The sequence below is a fragment of the Podarcis filfolensis genome, assembly GCF_964270895.1.
Source record: "Podarcis filfolensis genome assembly, chromosome: 1".
NCBI lineage: Eukaryota > Metazoa > Chordata > Lepidosauria > Squamata > Lacertidae > Podarcis > Podarcis filfolensis.
Window position 1 is genome coordinate 31,702,596 of NC_139604.1, and position 21,688 is coordinate 31,724,283.

The window sequence follows — 21,688 nt, forward strand, 5'->3', positions numbered from 1 at the left end:
ATCAAGGAAATGCTGAGGCAAGCATTTTATCCTACTTTTATTTAATCAGCCCAGTAGATTTAGTAGATACCCAGTTAGAGTGGAGACTGCCATCTAGTGTAAGTCAGAGTGACTTTGAAAACCCTCAGAATATATAGTTTAGTCCTCCAACCACTGGGCTCACAGTAAAATGGACGTGATAGAAATGTTCATGTTGTTTAGGATCTCGTAAAACACTAGGGAAAACCAAGGAATTATTTATGTACTTAAAATTCACCCTAGACATTTAACACATTCATTTGGATTCATTTGTGTGTGTGTGTGTGTGTGTGTGTGTGTGTGTGTGTTCTTTAATGAAGCTATTAATTTTGTTGGCTGTAAATTATTGATGTATATTTGCCATCTTAATTTTAAGTGAATGATGCATCTTCTGTTCCTTTTACAGGGTAAATATTGTAAATCATATGCTTTTTGAGTTAATCACAGTTTTGCTTCTCTTAAGAATATTAAACGCATGCATGTATATAAAGGGGTCCTTTACCTTTACCTTATGTGAGTGCCCAGGATTCTGACAAAGTTGCAGTTTCTTCCTGGTAACAATTACTTGAGAAGACCCCATTTTTCTGACAATTCACCTTGTCATTCCCATTTTCCATGAATGAATGAATCTTTATTTGCATCAGCCATAGCAATAAAACAACAATACAATATACAAAGAATCGAAATAAAGAGTCAATTATATAAAGTACATTTTAGGGTTTTGGGCCATTTTCCATGTGCAGAGAGTCTGGTCTGGATCAGTAGAGGACTAGTTCTCCTCTTAACAATGACCAGGAAAACTGTACCACATCGGTATATTTTGGTCATGTAGACCAGCTGTCCGACAAGCGTTGAGCACCTCTTGGCTTCACAAAACTAAAATCAGTTGGAGGAGGCACTGAGCTCTGCTGTTATCACTTGCCCAAGGCTTGAGTCACACAGATGCAGTACTCTCTTGACATCAGTTGAAATTGCTCATTGAACTTCAGTTGGGAACAGCCTTTACAATTCATATTCTACAATCAGAAAATTCATCTATCCTCATTTTCTCCCAACCCACCGAAAAACGTGTGAATTAGTGAACAGATGTGGTGGGGCATTCAAGTGGACATTGTACACTAAAAGAAGTATTGCTTCCAGGAATCCCATACTTTCCACCTCTTGCCTTCTCAGAGAAGCCAATTCCTCCTCTAAAATCCAAAGGAATATATGCCCATTTCTAGTCACTGACCCAGGAACACCTAATATCCTATAATTTGGCCTGTACTTTGGTATTGCTTTCATTTAAATATGTGGAAAATGCACCACATTGTTGTTTAATAATTGTATTTTAATTGAGACCATGACAGTCCGGAGATGGAGAAATAAAGTTGGGGCGATTGCTATTTTTTGCTTCAAAGAAATAAAGAGTTTTAAAGAGCAGGGGAAATTGGGCACCCCCTCCCCTTTGAGTTTATTCAAGAGAAAAATCAGTTCTTTCAATTTAATTAAGCTTTGGTTTAGCTCTGTGTAGACTGATTTTTTTTTCACAGCAGAGGCGGCACTTGTCCTATTAATTAGCCTTTGCTCAGAGCAAACATCCATAGTTGTTGAATGTCATTCTATAAACATCACAGCCAAATTACCAGCTATGAAATATGGTAGAGTTGTTTTCAATATATCTTCTCATATTATAGTACTGGCTGTTGCTTTCATTGGTGCTAGTTTTGATCGGATAGTTCAAATGCTGCCAGTTTTTCTTATTCTGCTTCCTTTGACATGTGCTTCCAGTTATTCTGGTGTGTGTGTGCTTAAGAGAAAAGCAAAAAAAAATCCAATGGACCATCATTGCATTTGTTGCCTTTTCTTGTCTCTTTCATTCACATGCTCATATCTAGCATGTATACCTCCGGGTGTTTTACTGCTATTTAAATATTGCTCTTTTCTGGATGTGTGGAATGAAACTCTTAGATCAAAGATAACCTGCTTCCTTCTTGATGTTTGCAGGGATAAAGCCGTCTGTAATGCCTGCCCCTAAAAAGGATGGAAGAGCAAAATGCTATACCTAGCAATTCCTCAAGCCAGTTTCCCCCCCTCTTCTGTTTGAGAATGTGGAATGGACACTTAAATTGCTATCTTGCTATGGGCAAATAAAACTGTTATTATTGAAACCAAAATTGCCTTTTCACAGTGATAGAAGCCGCCTCCTTTTCAAATTTCCTTTTGTGTTCTTTCAAACCTTAGGTGAAAAGGTATTGGGCTGAAAAGCAGCGCAGGTGGAAGGAACTGGAAGCAAAAGATCTTCTGCGTTTGGCAGAATTCAAGAAATTATTGGCTCAACAAGTCATTAAAGATAAGAAAAGGTAAAGTTATAAACAGAATCCTCATGCATATTATTGACTCATGGTTGGAGAGCAATTTTTAAAAATCTTGTTTTATTTTGTTTATTTCATAAAATTTATAAAACAACAACCTCAAAGCAGTACTTTTTAGTTTTATTTACTGATTTTTTTTCTTTTAAAACTGTTTATTATTTTTATTTAGCATGGCTCCCCAATATAAACACTTTTAGTTTTCAGCCCAATATACATTTACCTGGGGGTAAGCTCTCCTGAATTCAGTGGGGCTCAGGGCAGTGATGTTAGTAGTTCTTCGCTTTTGTACTTTTCCCTTCTTCTGTTGCTATGAACCTGGGACAAGTCAGTCATTCCTTCACAGGTTTCCTGTGAAGTAAACAACCATCATGCATATTTTCCATGCAATGATTAAATTTTGATTTGTTTTTCCTGCCCTCCTGTGAATGCATTAGACCATTGCTTCATCTGCCCCAGAGGTGGGGAACCTGTCGCTTTCCAGAGATCATTGGAGTACAGCTCTCATGATCTCTAAGCACTGCATGTGCTAGTTAGGGGACTCTCAGGTTCCAATGACATCTGGAGTGGCCACAGGTTCCACACCTCTGTTCTAGTGCCTTTTCTAAGTATGAAAACTGGCTGTAGCTCTCTTCAGAATCAGGAGACCTTTTTTCCCTCTGCAATAACTATCCTATAGCTTTTGGCTCACAGCATGCACATGATTGTAGGCTATGCAGAGATCAGCTTTCAAATTCTGTCAGCTTCCATTCAAAGGAAGGGATACCCTGCAGCTTCCCTGTGGCTCTGATAAGGCGGCCTAGCTCCTTTTCTGAAACTCTTTTTTATTATTACAATTCTTACAGCAAGCAAGGAACATTAAATGTCTCTATTTGGAAGGCAATGCTGGATAGTAACCCACCTCTTTCCTCTGTTGCATGTTGCTGAGCTGCTTGTTATAGAAATAATTTGCCCTTTCTTTAGACTATGCCTTGTGGTTTTTTTCCCTTCATTGCGGCTGTCAATCCATTTGGGGACTGAGAGACTTTTATCTGCAGGTTTTGCCCAAGGCCAATAAAGGGTCAGGCACGCTGCCTAAATGTTTTCTGTAGTGATCATAAAATAAAATAAAAACTAAGAACCACAGCGATGACAGCAGTTCATACTTAGATGTTGAATGGGAAAAGATGTCTTCAGTAATCCCTTCAATTGAGTGAAATACTTGCCTAATGATCCAGAGTTCAAAGGCTTCAGGCTGTGATCAGTGTCTGAGAATTAATGTCATTGATTAATATAAATGTGTTAAATTGCTGTAATTTAAGCAGGTTACAACAAGGAGGCATTTAGGGGTTGTGAATGGTGTTGAAGCCTGCAATCCTCTACCCACCTATGTGGTGACTGAACTCGTATCTACTTCTGAGTAGATATGCATAAGGAGGCACTCTTAGGTTTGCTGCTTCCCTTTCCTCACACACCCAGGGCAGCCAGTCTACATTAATTTTCATTGGTGTCCACCACACCTGAGTGTTGCAACATCCAGCTCCCCCTGGCTGCCTCCACACCATCAGCTTCTAGCTGCCCTTTGAGATTTCAAAAGGAAGTTGCAGGATATGAAGCAGCATGACCGCCTCAAAATGAGCACAAATAATCAGGATTTCACAATATAAATGATGTTGGGAAGGGCCTGTTCTGTACATTATTGTAATGCCAATTTGCCCCTTTCATACCTATTTAAAACTATTTTTTCTTGAAGACTCTACCCCCCTCTCTCTCTTTGAGTCTTTTTCATTCCTTTCATTTGTTTTCTCTCTCTCTCTTTTCTTTTTTTTAAAGTGTGACAGATTTGATTCACTTTCCCCTCAGCAATTCACCTGCAGAATTCACCTGCAGTTCTTCCCAGCTCCAAATTTGAAGTATGTTGAATCTTCAGGGCAACTTATCTTCATTGATCTGCCTTTGAGCTCCATTCATTATATAACCTTTACTCTGAGGCATCAGTTCTGCTTAAAGTATTCACTTGTCAAAGCATTTCCCTCCTGACATGGAAAGCACACATTGCCATGATCTGAGGATTTGGTTCATATTCATGTTTAAAGTGTCAGATGAGAGATGGATGTGAATTCTGCACTTGGTACCTACAATCCCCATATAAGCTCTTCATGGGCACCCTGAATTAACAAATTCTGTGAATTTAACCCAGAACTATGCTTTTGTCAGGTTTCTGGGGGAATGTGCAGTATCCACACAGCTTCAAAATGAAACCTAGCCTTGAAGATATAATGAGATCCTTGGTAGGAGATTTTCTACAGAGTTTTGAGAAGCTAATTATTTGGGAATTGTAAAAGAAACACAGGCCGTATTGAAAACAAGCTCCTCTCCCACCCCACCCTGCAAATTTCATTTTAAAAGTACATGTATGAAAGTATAAGCCAAGAGCCAACTCCCCATTTTGGAACTCCATCGCATAAGTTAGGAAATGGAATGTGAGATTCAGTTAAAAGGATTTGCTCTCTGTCTACCCATAAGCCAAAGCAAGGCTATGTCAGCATTATCTCTGGGCTAAGATCTAGGCTGTCATCCTATGCATACTTATCTGGGAGTAAATCCCATTGAACTCACTCATAAGATTGTTAATATCACAAAGTTACATTAATGTTGCTTAAGACTAAATCCTGTCTGCAGTTAATAACATTAATGATGCAAATAAGTAACGAGGAATCCATTGGATAAAGAGAATCCCTTGTTCTTCAGGTCTGGCAGGATACCATTTGGAACAGCTGGGTCCTTGTTATCCCAGCTTATTAGCACTGGGTGGGAAGGGTCCAGGACAGGGTTATGTTGTTAATTGTGGGACCCATGCCATCACACTAACTCTCTCCATATACACTATACCATACATATTTAATATGATTTCCTGTTTCAAGCCTTTCATTTTTAGAGAAGGCTATTGAGTGGGACTTCTAGCTTCATACTCTCCAGATCAGTTTTCTAGAGGCTTTCCTATCTGAATTTTGATCTGACAGTGAAACCGAGACTGCACCGGTTGCCTTGAGGAATGATCTTCACCTTTAGATTCATAGGAACAACGATGGCCTGCTGATGAAGTGTTGGCAACTCAGCTGCAAGACCTGGCAAGCATTAATAAGACTGCTCTTATGGAGTGCTGCAAGTCCAGTCTTGCCTTCTCCCTGAAGCTGCCAGAATAGGCAATATTGTGCAGAGGTTTCTCTTTTGGAGGAATCAATGTACTAGTGACAGCTACTTCTGCTTCCTTATTTCATACGGGTCTAGCTTGCAGCTTCTGGCCATGGTGGGAAACCAGATGCAGATAAGTGACTGAAGTTACACCCTGACAGGACGGAGGGTGCTGCTGGTTGTTTGCTCTTGTAACAATCACTCCATCTGGCTTCAGAAAAAGGAAAGAAATGGGACTATAGGTCCTCTCCATTAGCTCTCCTGAAAGACCATCAACTTGGGACTACTACTCTTCTTGAATTCTTTCCATTCCAGCTGGTTGTTACAGGAACTCTGTAACATAACAAATTGTGCCTATGTTTGGGGTTTTTTTTACTTCCCTCCCTCCCACCTTCCAGTCCTTTTTCCTTTCCTTTTTAGATTATAACCCTGAGGACAGGGACTGTCTTATCAACGTCAGCTATAAGCTTTATTGGAAGCCTTTTTTTCTGGCTGTACAGCAAAATAAAAGTAAATCAGTGGTGGTGGGTAGAAATAATAATAACAGATGGTGTTCAACCACGGCTAGTTTTTCATGTTTTCAGCCTTAAAGTGTTTCTTGATCAGTAAGTTTGTGTGATTGTAGCAAATTTCCATATTTTGAGAACTGGCTCTCACCCATTCTATTCAGTCTGGGCCAAGCATCCATTAGTCATATAGTCATATATCTTCTTCAGTAAATAAGAGCATATATAACAGCACAGCATTGAATTCCACTCTTAATTCCCACAGCAGTTTTGGGGCGGGTTAAACTTCCCTTGCCATTTCCCCTCCTAAGCAGTGAGGAAGCTCTCATTGTTTGTTACCTTCTTGATACCCTGCACAAAAAGTGAGTCAGGACCCTTGCTCTCTTCAAGCCCTCTGTGTGTGCACCATGGACTTTGAGAAAGGGCCATAGCTTTGCCATAGAGACTGTGTTTTGCATGCAGAAGATCACAGGATCAATCCCTGGTTGATCTTGAGATGGGGGGGGGGACGACGACTCCTGCCTGAAACCTTGGAGAACCTCTTCCACTTAGTATTGGCAGTGGTGAGTTAGATAAACCCATTACATTTGCCCTGACACTTCCATTGTGAAATGTTTCCTCAGCTGGATAATATGCAAAGAGAACATCTCACTAGTGCCTCAGTGGTTCCATGCTGTCTTCTAGACACAATTCCAGGTGCCAGTTTTGACCCATAAAACCTAGACCAGTGTGAGTGTGATGTAGCCTAAAGTTTCTTTCTTTTCTTTGTTCCATCATGGACTTTGAAGTTGCCCATGAGTGCTTGAGCTGTATTAAGCATGCACCAATTTGAGTAGTCATCTCAAGGGCTGCCCACAATTGTGAGAATAATTTCTCCCCTAAGGGGCCCCCCAAAGTCTTACCTCAAATACCTGTAAGAATACCCTTTTTGGGCTAGCATTTAATAGCCAGGTATAAGAAAGTGAGATGTAACTTTTATTTTCCATAGCTAAATGTTCAGTTGTGTCTAAGGTGCGCAAGAAGTTACTGTGACTCAGGACCAGTAGAAAGCACAATGATTTAAAGTGATTATTCCATTGTTATGCAACCCTAGTTGGCTGGCTGGCTGTAAATCAGACAGGGAACAAGTAGCTGCCTGATCTCACTGAGTCTGAGCGTTTGTGTTGGTGAGAAATGATAAATTCACAAATCAAGTTACAAGGTTTGAATCAGTGCTTTGGATATATCTCAGTTGTGATCTTCTTTTTCTCTACGACAGGAGCACAAATGGTTCTGTAATCTTTAATTTACCAAATCAATTATGTTAAAAATTCAATCCATAATATTTTAAAATATTTATTATGCCATGCATGGCAACAGCCTATCATGCAAGATATGTTGTTGGGAAGATCAGTAGTCAGATTTCCCAGTGATTTTGTTTTTACTTAAGCAGTGGTAGGGTGGGGTGGAGAAGCTACTATTAGTTCTGCAAGGGAATTATTTCCCTGAGAAGGATGGACAACATCTGTGGGTATGTATGATTTAGATGAAGAAATACATATGAGAAGCAGTTAAAGACCTCCCACAGCTCTGCTCTTCCAATCATAATTTGAGCCCCCCCCCTTGCTGCTTTTATGGGATGTGTGTGTGTGTGTGTGTGTATTAGTTCTAAGAAGTGTTATAAAATTGAATAAAGTATGTTGCTATGGCCTAGATAACTTTTACCTAATAAAAAAGTAATGAGCCAATGGCAAATAGATGATCAAACTGTAAAGGACCCGAATATACAGAATAAAACTGCATTAAAAAAACCCTAATGGTAAGTGGTTGTTGCATTAGTAGGTTTTCTAATCTCATCCGTTGTTGAATCCAGTTATGTGGTTTGTTCACAAATTAGAGTAGCCTCCACGCAAAATGGGCTTGTGTCAACCTATCCTTGCATTCATAATGTTACCTGACGGCACAGAGGAAGTGGTTACTGTTGATTCTGTAAGTAGGGTGGCCATGATATCTGGGATAGTGGTATAACATTTCTGTGCTGGTAAATGGTAATGTAGTATGCAGTGTATGCACATGTGTGAATAATGTACTGGGTCTGTTTATAATGACTCTGACACAGAATCGTTCCTGTAGAGTAAAGGCTTAATTGATTTGGAGTATGAAGTAGCTTGGAGTATGGGTTAATTGTTAGCCAAGCAAGGTTGTAGATGCTAAGCGTCTGATGTTGCTCTAGGAAGCTGAATAGGGCTAAATGCCCTGTTCCTTGTGTCTGGGGAGTGCTCTCCGGGCAAAGAAAATCAAAGTCTCTTTCATTGCTGCAGCTTATAGTATCACATCAAGCGCCAGCCTTTTGATGTATGCACTTGCCAAACATTCTTAACAAATTGAAGAGTATAGGAAAGTGTTAGAAGCTATAAAACCATAAATAGGCACTATTGACTACAGTTCTAAGTAATCCCATGTATTGCTTTGGGGAGATTGCAGACGTATCTAATAGGTTATTTTTCAAAATCTAGTTTCGAAAACAATGAATCGTAATAGGTAGGAGCAGAGGCTGAACTTAGCAGCAGCTGGTAAGGTGGTATGCAAGGGGCAGGTAGAAGTCACCACTGCTATTGAGCAGTGGTGGAATGGATTTCATATATGTAGTAGATATGAGGCAGCAGTGGAAACTGACATCATTGCTCATGCTGGGCATTCTTACCCAGTTTGGCAGCTGCACATATATGTGGTGCAAACTCCAGCAGCTGCTGACCTCGCCATTCCTTCTGTCTCTTGCTAGTAAGAGTCTCTGATCTTCCTTCCCCCACAATGCTGGCTGGTGCCCATTGGGACTGGTGGAGTGAAAGGCAAGGAGGTCAACGGTAGGTGGAGCTAGAGTCATTGGCAGGTAGGGCTAACTTTTGTCCCTAACCTCCTCCCTGCTGATTTCTACAAGGGCTGTTAAAAAGCAAGAGGGTGGGTTTGGAGGAATCAAGCCTGAGGTTGATAGAGAGGTGTTTAGCTTGCCCTAATGGACTAGACTCTACTGCTTCCACATAGTCTCTGCTCAGTGATGGCAGACTCTTCTTGCCTTTGCCCACTTTTTGGCTCTGCCCCAGCCCACTGCTGGTTTCAGCACTACCTATTACTAGCATGCATTTCTGTATTTCTGTTGAAGAAATACAGCCCTCAACAGAAAAGGTTACCCAACCAGCGGTAATTGATTGAGATACATTAAGGTAGGTATGCAAAACTGGAGTCTTAATCATTTGATCCAAATTCTCGAACATCCCACAGAAGCAGAATGATCAGCGATGGCAATGGAAAAGCTTTCTTGAACCTCTCATTTTCTCTTTGACTGATATCATAGTTTCCCTTTTGCTGTACCTCTATGAATATTTATTTGAGTCAAAATAGGGAAGAGCTTTCTTGGTGAAATATTGTACATATTATAAACGTGTCCATAATGATCTTTTAAAGCTCTTACAATAAACATGGTCCCAAAATTTCCTGTTAAATATGTATGAGACACATTCTGTAAGCCATTTTAATGAAATTATGCTTATCGGAAATTAAATGAATGTGTATTCACAGTGCTTCAAAAGGTGGCATTACTGAAACCAGTAAACTAAGCTCATTATTCAACTTGGTTGTTTTTTTTTAAATGTTACTTAACCACAATACTTAGTTAAAACTGGCATGGGGGGAAGGAAAGGTCTGATTATGCTTCACTCTCACACTAGGAGATTTCTTTGAAGCAGAAGGAACAACATTATTTCAAGGTATAAGAAAACCTCTGTAGACCATATGAAAAAGTGTGTTAAGCAATGCCATTATGATGTTCCTCCAGGTGTATAAGGCACACCTACACAACTGACATGTTTGCAGTCCTCAGATTGCCCTTGTGCCTTGTCTCCCTAGAAGAATTTTCATATATTCATCTAATTTCCCTCCTGTTTTCTGGTAACTTCATTACATTAACACCAGGCTTTGCTGCTCACTGGTCAGCCCCCACCCCCTTAAATATAGATGCTGTTGGAGTGAGCCAGAGCCAAAGTAGATGTGATGTTAATTGTATGAATACTTACTCTTTCCCTGCTATGGTTTTAACAAAACACACCTTCCCAAAGCTATGAAGCACCAATGACAGCTTCCTTTTAAATGCAAAAAGCAGCTTCCCTGGTGTGGAGGGCATTTGTTTAGGACCATTACGCAACCATGAACTTCTGGTAACTTTTGTCACACAATCCTGTACATCTGGTGGCCCAGAGATGCTCTCCCATTTCATCACATTACAACTTGGCCCACATTATTGCTATGAGCCAGCCCTCAGTCTATGATAGGTGTCCAAATATTGCCATGTATCTGAAAAGCAATCATTTGTACACAGTCAGTTTCTTGCTTTTGTAATGATCTACAGATGTCAAGAGTTAATCTTAAAAAAAAAAATCCTTCAGACATTACTTCCATCAGTCTCAAGATTTATTTCCAAACAGGACATTGCTAACCAAGTAGATTAGAACAGAAAACAATAAGAATGGCTATTAAGAATGTGAAAAATATTGAGACGATGCAGCCGTCATTCTTTCAGCTCTTCTGCAAATATTTAGTGAATTTAGTACAGTGATGCAAGGTCAATGAATACTAAACACTCCAAAAACTAAGAACTGTATCTGTGATTATTGAAAGCTGCCCAAATAGGATAATCAGCTATTTATTTTGACATTCACACAATGTATCTGGGATTGTCAGCATCCATATGTGATTTTGAACCTTTTACCAAATTTAGAACATTCACTCCACACATCCAAATCTAAGAAAAGTATTGATTCGATTGTTGCTTCTGAATAAGATCTTAATTGTTCCTAATTAGGGATCTGGAAGGATCCGTCAACCTTGGTTCTTCCAATTTCTCATTTATTAAATCTTAAATTCATTTCTCTCCATTTCTGGGGCAATTTTTTAAAATTGTCATAGAAATTAATCAGCATAGAAATTCTCCTAATACACATATTTTTGTGTTCAGTTTTGACTAATGTACAATTTTTTGCAAGCAATTGCCCCTTGTGAACATGATTTAGTTGGAGAACTACGTCGCAAAATTCAAGTAAATTAATTTTGAAGGATGTCTGTCTCATATTTTGGTTCTCATATTTTTTTGAAAAGTGCAGATTTGATATGTTCTCCTTTAAATGTGAACTGAATTGAATTTCTCCCCCCCATCCCTACATAAAACTATTAAATAGTATTAGAAGACAGATCATTGACTTCATGTTTTCCTGTTCAAAGAGTTCAGTTTAGACAAAAGCTTTTGGAAAAGCGCTTGATGGAGAAAAGAGAAGCAATACTCAAAGAAGCCCATGAGGAAGAAGAAAGGAAGAGACGTCTTGATGCTCTCAGGCAACAGGTATCTTTTTAATTGTATAACCTGAGTCTTTTTATGTGCAATTTGAGAGAGCAGTCCCTCAAGACATGAAAAAAGGGCTTCTCAATCTTTTTAGCTTTGTTTCATCACTTGCTGTTTGGTTTGTATCTGTGCATGATCATTGCTAGATTAATGCATGCAGCAGACGCTGTCAACAGTGAAATCTAAAAATAGTCTTGGGGTAGAATTCAGCACCGCGCCATTACAGACACTGTATCTGTGCAAGCAGAACAGCTTGCCAGATAGAGTGATACCCTTCCCCTCACCCCATGTACTGTTCTGGGGGTTCCCACAGGTCATTCAGGCAGCCTGTTGATGAGGTTTGCTAGGTGAATTCCACCGATAGTGTGCCCCCCTCCGCCATGTGTATGGGTCTAATAGGCTTTTCTAGAAGATAATTTCCACACACTATGATCACCCCACATTTTCAGTTTCATTTTGTTAATATGAGAAAGAGCAGCAGTAGATAAGTATCTACTCATAAAGTGGAAAGCACCGTACTTTTCCATGTATAAGACTAGGGTTTTTTTTTACTAAAAATAATGTTAAAAAAGGGGGGTAGTCTTATACACAGGGGCAATCTCCCCCCATTTTCTAAATGTTGAGTCCCCAAAAATAGGGGGCGTCTTATACACGGGGCCGTTATACACAAAAAAATACGGTACCTTAATAAAATGGATAGGGAATGTTTTGTACCATGTTCTTCTACCTTCAACCAATCCAGATTATCTCTGTATCTATGCCTTTAAGTGCCAGGAATTTTTACACAAATTGCCAGTGAAGGGGCCCTTAAATGGATTGGGAGCCTTGAATGGGTGAGTAGAGGGCTTTAATCATTTCCCCCCACCTGAGTCTGAAATTGAATTGGGGTTGGGCATATGGGCACATAGCGGGGAGACGTCGTGTCTGAGAGCATAGCAGGTGCCTACCTGATCATCCATCCATCCATCTCATCTAATGGACCAAGTCTTACAGCATTGAAAGTGGGAAAAAGGAATGAAGGCTGATAGGTAACTTTAAAATGTGCATAAACTTTCAGCAGCACAGATTGATCCAATGAAAGGGGTCAGCTTCCTATATTCTTGCATTATGCATTTTTAAGGGAACCATTTGCATGGGTGGGAAATAATTTTGTGATTTCCTATTAACTTCCGCATCTTCCCCTCTTCTCACCTAAAATGGAAGTCTGACATCATGGATTTTATACATCCTTTATACTAAATTGCGGTACGAGCTCTCAGCTGTCACCAGCATGATTCAGACATGTTCCCCAGGATTTCCTTGGGTATGGTTTTCAATCTAGAGCGTTTGCAAACCAGAATGAGTCTCCACCCCAACAGTTTGAAAGCTTGTTGTAGTCACTACAGACTGCTTGAATGATGTGTGGATATGCGAATGGCATTAAAACACACAATTAATAGTTTTGGTTAGTTCTTGAATTTAATATTTTGGGTTGGCAGCATTTATAGTTTCTGAAAAAGGAGAATGCTTAACTTCTCTGCAACATGTTCCTTCATTTTTCCAGTAAACCCAGTTACTTGAACTGTGTCAGAATTAAATGCCCAAGAGCACAATACTATGAATGTTTACTTAGAAGTAAGTTCCATTGTGGTCAATGGAACGTAATCTCAAGGAGGTGTGCATTGAAATGAAGCCAAAATAATGTTGCTGATTGGTCAGAGACTGCTTAGGAATAGACAGAAGTTGCCTGCCACTTCACTTGTGACTGTGTGAACCAAGCGAGAAGATGCAGGAAAACGTGCTACAATTTCTGTGTTGAACATAACATACGGCTGGGAATGCAGAGAGCCTGGAAAGGGCTTTGTCCAGCATACCTGTTTATATGACTGTGGGCCAGATAGTTATGGAGGCTGAACTCAACAAGCAGAAATCAGTACCAAAGCTATTATAAATCCCACTTCTATATGTGAACTCACGGGTACTTATACCTGGGAAAGTGTCGGTCGCTTAAATTACTTTGAGCTGAATGGGCTAGGCTCATTGAATGCTGTTTTGACCACAAATGTTTTTGTAAATAAGCCAGACAAAAGGCAAATCCCTGTAATATTTCAAAAGCTGGATGGAGAATTTAAGATTCATTCCAGCCACATGAGTATATAACTGCATGCAGTGCCTAGTTTCTTCTTTTCTGACCTAAGATGACTGCATTCTTTTTGCATTTGTTAGGAGTATTTTCCTGATCTTTTTTTCAAACAAGAAGTTAAAGTAGAGCTTGTTTGGTTTTTTTCCAGCCTTTTTATGAATCTGCTGGAGTGTAATTGTGTTTCTTGGTGTTACTCCTTTCAGATCATGACTCAATTTCTATTTTCAGCTGGAGTCACCACATTGTCCCAGGTCTGCAATATGTCTTGTGTGGGGCAGGGTGGGAAATCAATGGGCTTTGGCTTGAAATTGCTTTTCACTTTTATAATATTACACTATTTCTTAGTTTTGGAAGGTGTTTATTCATCAGGCCCTAGCCCACTCATAGGGGGAAACTAACCAAGTGCTCAAATTGCGTCAAAATGTTAATTTGCCAAAAGCATTGGCGTGGCTTTGATCCCCCACCCCCCATGAGGTTTGCCTTTTTAAGTTGCAGGATGTGGTTGATTATCTAAATACTGATCTACCTGTAGTTTATGAGTGCCATTTTTTTGCTGAGAGGCAAAGAGTGTCCTGGCTAAGGCCCTGTGGGATCCCATGGGTAGAACTGATAGCAGTCCTGTCCTCCAAATAGATAACTGCTTAGCCTCCATTCTGACCATGTTATTAAAATTTTGCATGGCACATCTGAACTATGCTTGGGCAGGGAATATGTGCAGGCACAGCAGCAACTATGGCTGTTGCAGGTGCAGCAGTACTAGGAAGAATCTTGGGTTCTAGGGCCAGATCAGAGGGGCAGGGGGAGGGTCTTCCTATGCCACTGCTAGATCGGTTGCACTGGTTAATAAGCTAGCGGTCCAACAGAACCATTTGTCTGTGTGTTCATTCCCTTGTTTTTAAAATTACCGTATTTTTCTGTGTATAAGACTAGGGTTGTTGTTTTTTACCCCCCCAAAAAAGGTTTAAAATTGGGGCTCTTCTTATACATCGAATGTTTTATTAATTTGGAGTCCCCCCCAAATAGGGGGAATCTTATACATGGGGGTGTCTTATATACGGAAAAATATGGTAATTTGCAGTATCTTATTGCAGGTGATATTTTAAATGGCAACTAACAAACATAACTACAGTTTATCTCACAAAAGCATAACAAATTGCTTCAAGCTTGACTGCATGGCTTAGATAAAAAGAAACAACCACCACAGACAATTTTAAATGAATTCCTTTCCTGCTAAGCATCCTTTCACAAGACACTACTTCAATAAGAACCCACATTTTAAACCTGCAGTTATTATTCTCACCAGTTAACTGACTTGCGGTTTTTGTCATAACTGAATTGTGCCTTTGCTGCTCTTGTCCCCTTGCAATTGGCAGGCTTTACAGTATTGATCTATGGTTTGGTCCCCATGATGCCATCCTCTTATCTGTGACTTCAAACTGATACAAACAGGATCTGTTTCTGGGGGGGAAAGCCACATCCAAACTGCTCCCTGACTTGCTCCTCAGTATTTTTTCTTGCATTAGTCACTTGATTAGATATGTCAGCAACTGTGCTCTACTTCAGATTGATTTATACTCAGGGCTCTTGCTGGGTCCCCCTCCCCCCAAAACACCATTAGCCTATGTCTACATATACTGAATGACAACACATTCTGCAGCCTAAAAAACTGTCTCAGCAACTTGGCACATAGTGCATCATGAGGAGAGAGGCAGAGCCAGTGTTTTGAGGCTGGCAAATCCAGGGTCGGTTTGCATGTTGAAATTATATGATGGTAGTCTCCACACAGCACCTATAAAAGACCCCTCTCAAGTGGTGTGATTTTGTAAAAGGTTATTTTTCAGGTTCCAGAGGCATATAAAAGATACACAACTCATCTTTTAAATTGCTCTATATTCAGTGTAGCTCCTTTCAGATGTGGCATTATTGCAGGAGTGTTTGGGATACAATGCGAAGGGAACAAGTCGTTTTTAAACTAACAAACAAACAATCATTTGTTGCAGAGAAGTGAGTTTATATGGCAGCACTGAGCGAGAATCATGCAAGCCTTCTGGTACTTTTTTTTCAGGTGCTTATCTGCCATTTAATATTCAGAATTTCTTTAGTTTTGCATCCAAGGACCATCGAAAAACACAAATGTGGAAGGAAGGGATATGAAATGGGCAAAAACCTTAGCTTGGCCTTTGCCAACTTGGTGTCCGCCAGATGCTATGAACTACAACTCCCATCAGCCCCACCCAATGCCACCACGCTGGCTGGGGCTGACAGGAGTTGTAGCTCAAAACATAAGGAGGACAGCAGATTGGTAAAGGCTGCCTTAGCTAAAGAGTTAAGCCAGTCTGCTTGTTAGCTTTTCCCCCAGCCTTCCTGTGGTGAATGCTCAATCCTATGAACCTCTAAAGTGACTCATCAAATAAAACCATACATAAAAGGGAAGTTACCAGCTGCCATCGGTCTGCTTTCCTGCTCACTTTTATTCGATGAAAGGGCTTTTACAGAAAGCTGGTCCCTGTTCACCCTTAGTCTTGTATGAATAACTGAAATATCTGAATAGAGGAACCATCTGAGGTAAAGGAAGCTACGTTTTGCTATATCATCATGTTTACTTTGGAATGCCAAGGACACAGAAAGAACAGCTAGTATCAGTTCTTGGTAGACCCCACAGTTGAAATGGCTATGTGGGTTGACCCAAAATAAGGATTGGGTTTTCCAGTGGGTGCAGTTAATTTTAATCAACTTCCAAAAATTGCAGCTGGACGCCATTTTTGATGGATGACTCCCGGCTATGTGCCTGAATCTGCAAGAGCTGGCTTTTAAAAGCTTGCCTAGGTAGTTTTGGATTTCTTTTCTTTGTGTTTGATATATGAGGCTTCCTTTATGTTACATTATTTCATTAGTTCAATTAGTTCAAAGACTTCTTTTTCCAGAAATGGCCAAAGGGCCATTACTACAGAGAAGGTTCAGAAGATTATTTCAGTGCACTGAAATAAGGCTTGATGGGCTCATGGGACTGTGTGGACTAGCCTTGCCCTGCAGTTGGTGGGCATTGGGCATTTCAGCTGTGCCCTGTGCGATGTCAAAATTTGGTGCTCCATGCCTCTCAAGCTCCATTCTAATTAATAGTTATGGCACTCTTGAGGCTCCATGCCCAGTGTAACTGAACTAGTCATGCTGCCCTAAATCCGCCTCTGGTCTCTAACCACTGATGTGTCTGGCCAATGTGTGTTCATAGTTCTCTTACACATGAGGAGTGGTCCAGGATCCCACCTCACATGGAGGAAAGCTATGCAAGTACATCAATATGCACATAGAGCCCCTTCTAACACACTCTTGAGTGCATGGATTATGAAAGGTTGTGGCCACTGGGTTCAGCAGTGACAAAGGTAGCACACTCAGCCTTGTGACCTTCTTCTGTTATTTAAATCTGTGGAGGGGAGCATCATAACCCCACCCCTCCCCAATAGAAAGTCATAAAAATTGTATATCACCAAGTGGTACAATCCATGTCCCCCTATCTCATGGTCAAAATAGTACTTTGTATATAATATTGCTTCCATCCATTCCAACCGTGATGCTGTTGGTTCAAGGAAAAAATAGGTATAAAAAGAGAATTCCTTGGATATCAAGATCCAAGCTTGGGGCAAGTACTCTTTGGTGAGAGAACCGCAACAGAGATTTAAAATCACAAAATATGTAGCAAAGTAAAGCGTGAAAATACAGGCTGTTAGACCTTTAAAAATATGCCCTTGTGAGTCCCAAAACTTCCCTCTTCCCCCAGTGTAGGAAAATACCACATGTTTAGTAAGTTAAAAAATCATTTATTTGCAAAGTCTCCAAAGGTCAGGTTCATGTGCTTTTCCATACATCAGTCAGTAAAGTCACAATAAAACTTTGTTTAGTTCCAAAGTGGTGAAGGTTCCTAAATTATTGGTATAGGAGCACAAGAATGACTTGTGAGAGCCATGTGACTAAGCTGCACCGACCAATGTAGCCTCTTCGCCAACTGAGTTCATCAGGTAGACTAAGATACAACAATACGTTCCTCCCAAGGTGAGGGGGAGTAACCCATGCTAAGCCTGGCAGGACAGCTTACTCTATGGTCTTAACCCTTTCATGCATTGATTACACTTAAGCATGTTGGTTATATGAGACTCGTTATCCCACAGATGCTACAATGATGATAGTTTTTTTGGCAGCTGCTTTTTATTATAATTTGCAATTTGTGTGGTGCGAGGATGTGGAGGAGTGAAGCCAATCACTTGTGTGCTTCATTCTTCCCCCTCCAGGCGCCTAAAGGTGTAGCCAGAGGAGGCCTGGCTAATAGGTACAATATGTGGTAAATGCTTCCTTGAAAGAGAATGAAGTTTCAGTGGGTTTGATGCTAGTCATGATGAGACCTCTATATAAAAGCCCTTGTTAAATTCCTTTATATCTCACTGTGCTGGATAATTTCCAGCTAGTCTTTTTTTTTAGGATAAGGTGCTTATGAGTGTGGTGGTTCCTCAGCTGCAAAGGCTTCTGGATAATACTTATTACTTATATGCATTTCAGTTTGGTTTCCAGCACATATTCAGGACTGAGATAGCCTTGTTGACTCAGGAAGACTATCTACACTAGGTAGTTGAACCGGAAGAGTTTATTCCTGTTTGTTTTTCTGGACCTCTTAGCAGCTTTCAGTACCCTCAAGTATGGTATTCTTCTGGACCAACTGGATGTGGCTTTGGGGACACTTGAACATTGTAGGTATGGAATCATTGGTTGATTTATTCTGACAAGCAATGGCATTTCTAGAAGAAAGAACTTCCTTATCAATTCCATAACTCTCATTCTTCAAACATACTGTCTTCCTCCTTTTCTGCCTTAACATGTTTTCTCTCAGACCTTCCTAACTAGGTGGAAAGAATGACGAAAAAGATCAGATGGTGCGTCCTTTGTCTGCTGGACCTCCTGCATGGAAACAGGAAGGTGTGATCTTAAGGTTGGGTCACACAAAATATTTGCACTGCTGACAATTTCCACATCTGTCTTAGGTTGCTGTTGTTGCAGAGTTTGACCCTGCAAGAATGATGGCCGACACAGTGGCATCTAAAGCTCGGATGGGCATTGGAACAGAAGAAGAATTTGTTCTGCTAAAGCCTCTGTTTGAGTTGCATACATTCACTAACGACCAGGTAGTTACCCATCCTGCCTGATGTGTGTGCGCGCATCCACACCAACAGCAAAAAGGTTAAATGCAGGGAGTAATTATGCTTTGTGTGGGAAACCACTGGAGGTGGGAGATATAGGTATCTGAAACGTAAAGAACTTCCCCCCATTTTTAGGAGTCTTCATTGGGTTACAGGGTAGAGTGTCAATCCTTTTGCATGAGGCCAGTTTTGCTCAGCCCTAGAGTTGCATTTAGGGATGCAGGTGGCGCTGTGACTTGCCGATCAGAAGGTCAATGGTTCGAATCCCCGTGACAGGGTGAGCTCCCGTTGCTCGGTCCCTGCTCCTGCCAACCTAGCAATTCGAAAGCACGTCAAAGTGCAAGTAGATAAATAGGTACCGCTCCAGCGGGAAGGTAAACAGCGTTTCCGTGCGCTACTCTGGTTCGCCAGAAGCGGCTTAGTCATGCTGGCCACATGACCCGGAAGCTGTACGCCAGCTCCCTCGGCCAATAAAGCGAGATGAGCACCGCAACCCCAGAGTCGGCCACGACTGGACCTAATGGTCATGGGTCCCTTTACTTTTACCTAGAGCTGCATTTATGCTGTGCTTGGAGTCTTGTGTTTGTTTAAGGATGTCTGAACACCTGAATTCAAATCAAGGAGGCACTTCTTTATGTACTACCTTTCTCTACTGCGGCTCTTGCTGACTTTTTGCCCTGTTATCAGTTCCTTCTGACCACCATTGTTGCCTGCCTGCTGCAATATTTTTAGTCTGCAGCAGCCAATATTTTTAGTCTGCAGTGGCCATTTGTCTATACAAGCACATTACAATATTGTACTAAGATATTGGAAGGCAGATTTGGGATTTAAGTGCCCTGAATTCGCACCTACAGTTGCATGCATGTTACCATGCACTGTATTCTGTACCTCTGTGTTCAATAGCTGTTTAATAGGTGCATGTCCTACTCCCCAGAAGTATCTAGGCATATGTGTCAGGTGGAGATTCTACTGTATATGTTTCTGTAATCCAAAACTATCCATACACATCTGGCTAATACCAGATAGGCTAGTATGTTATATGTTGCCTTTTTAATAAATGGCATTGCAATCAATTCTGCTCCTTTCAAGATGACTCGCTCAAAATCTATACCTACAGATTCATATATATATAAACGTCCTCTTTTTTTCCTTTTTTTTAACAGATCATTTCCGACACCCGGGTTCGTGTGGAGCTAGCTCTCCGAGAAGCTGGACTACATAAAACACTTTACGCTCAGGAGCTTTTGCCTAAAATCCCTCCGCCCAGACTTCCAAGGAAAGACATGGAGTCCGTAGTCTTTAAAATGTACAACTAGGCACTAATCAAAGATTCAGAATCTTTTGGAATAGTCTATTAAGAATCCTTGAATAAACTATTTTAATTCAGGAAATAAGTTGGATACTAAGTTGTGAAGGGTTCTGTTATGGTGGCTGAGTCATGTTGGTGAAAATGTATTGCCAAGAAGTCCTCATTAGACCGTTTTAACACTCCCCCACAATCTTGAGCACTGCTCTGTTAACAGCACATTCTTGGCAACACAGTTTACTGAAGCTTCAAGTCTAATTATTTCAGGTGAAATCATTCTTTTAGATGAAAATCTGAAAAGCAAAACTGCTGGAGACACACATCCACATAGGAATGCATCGAATTATTTGCATTGGGGTAGCCAACGTAGAGCCTGGTAATGGACCATATGTCAGTCAAGGACAATGGAAGCGAAAGTCCAACAATATCTGGAGAGTAGCACATTGGCTACTCCTGGAGTAGAGAGTTGGACTTGAACCAGAAAAGTCTGGGTTATACATCTGTATGCAGCCTTTGACTTCTCCCCCATATGTCTCCTTTATCCTTGAAGTAACTTTCCAGCCAAGAGGAATCTATGGAGATGCAAATGCCATGTCCTTTTTCGTCTTGCATGTAGAACATTCCGCAATACAGGGAAAGCAAAATGTAGTTAGGTCTTTAGTGGGGCATATTTCCTCCAGATTGGGTTTGCTTGCTTATTAAACCTTGCACATAAAATCTAAAATGGTTTGCAGCACCCGCTCAGTAGTATCCCACATCACTTCCATTGCATGTTGCATAACTTGATTTTGTATTTTTTCAAAAAGAGAATATTCTAGTTTTATTAATATCCACTATTCTTGCTTGATTATTATTATAAATGGAAATATAAGCTTATACTCCACTTGTGGCAGACAATTTGATTCATCATGTTTACTGCAAACCAATCATCCAAACAATTTCATTTTGCAAATTAGCCCTTGAGAATAAATTACAAAATTAGAAAGAACATTTCAGCTATGGGGGTCTTTATTATGGCACAGCAAAGAACCCTGTTTGTTCTGCTAGATGAAAGTGAACTTGATAATTCATTTCATTTTATAACACTAAAAGCATTCCCAGACCTTATGCAGCATGCATATGAAAGATATGTAAACAAGGTGCATAAAATCTGTAGCCTGCCAATTAGCCACAGTTCAGACAATTTATTTCTGGGATTAAGAACTGGATGCAGGTTCCGTCTTGGCAAGTTGTGTGTTTGTGTGTGTATGTATACACTCACACAAATGCCATGCAACAATGTATTTTATAAGACTCTGTGTGACAGCTATCTTTTTGATGCAGTGTTTCTAGATTTTGCAGCCTCACTTAAGGGACTGGGAAAATAAATTGTAGAGCTCAGTGCAGGCACATTTCAAATGTCAGTCCCAGCCCTACCATTTTCTCAGAGGATTCAATTGTAGCCGAGAGGCACAGCCCTGCAGGTCCCAGCAGGGCTTAATCATAGTTAAACAGACTTGATGACTGAACACGATTTGTCCTGGTTTGTGCTGACAGCCAAGTCCTGGTCAACATCATGTCATTTAACTCAGTTGTTCACAGTCATTTTCTGACTTGCTAGTTCTCCACTGTATAGAAAAGCCCTACGGGGAATTTTGGGAAGAACTCTACCGTGAGGAGG

General features: G+C 40.6%; 1 protein-coding gene across 6 annotated transcripts in view; it reads left to right on the forward strand.

The window, feature by feature from the left end:
• CCDC148 (coiled-coil domain containing 148) overlaps positions 1-21,016 on the forward strand; it is a gene marked incomplete at its 5' end in the record, with an annotated part of 103,329 nt that extends 82,313 nt beyond the window's left edge. For all 6 annotated transcript variants that reach the window (XM_083579050.1, XM_083579048.1, XM_083579049.1 and 3 more), the window contains 4 exons: positions 2,242-2,360; positions 11,300-11,417; positions 18,567-18,707; positions 19,886-21,016. In XM_083579050.1, coding sequence (XP_083435176.1) covers positions 2,242-2,360; positions 11,300-11,417; positions 18,567-18,707; positions 19,886-20,038 — 531 coding nt within the window. In that variant the 3' untranslated portion in view covers positions 20,039-21,016. The remainder of the gene's footprint in view (positions 1-2,241; positions 2,361-11,299; positions 11,418-18,566; positions 18,708-19,885) is intronic.
• Between the last annotated feature and the right edge of the window lie 672 nt (positions 21,017-21,688).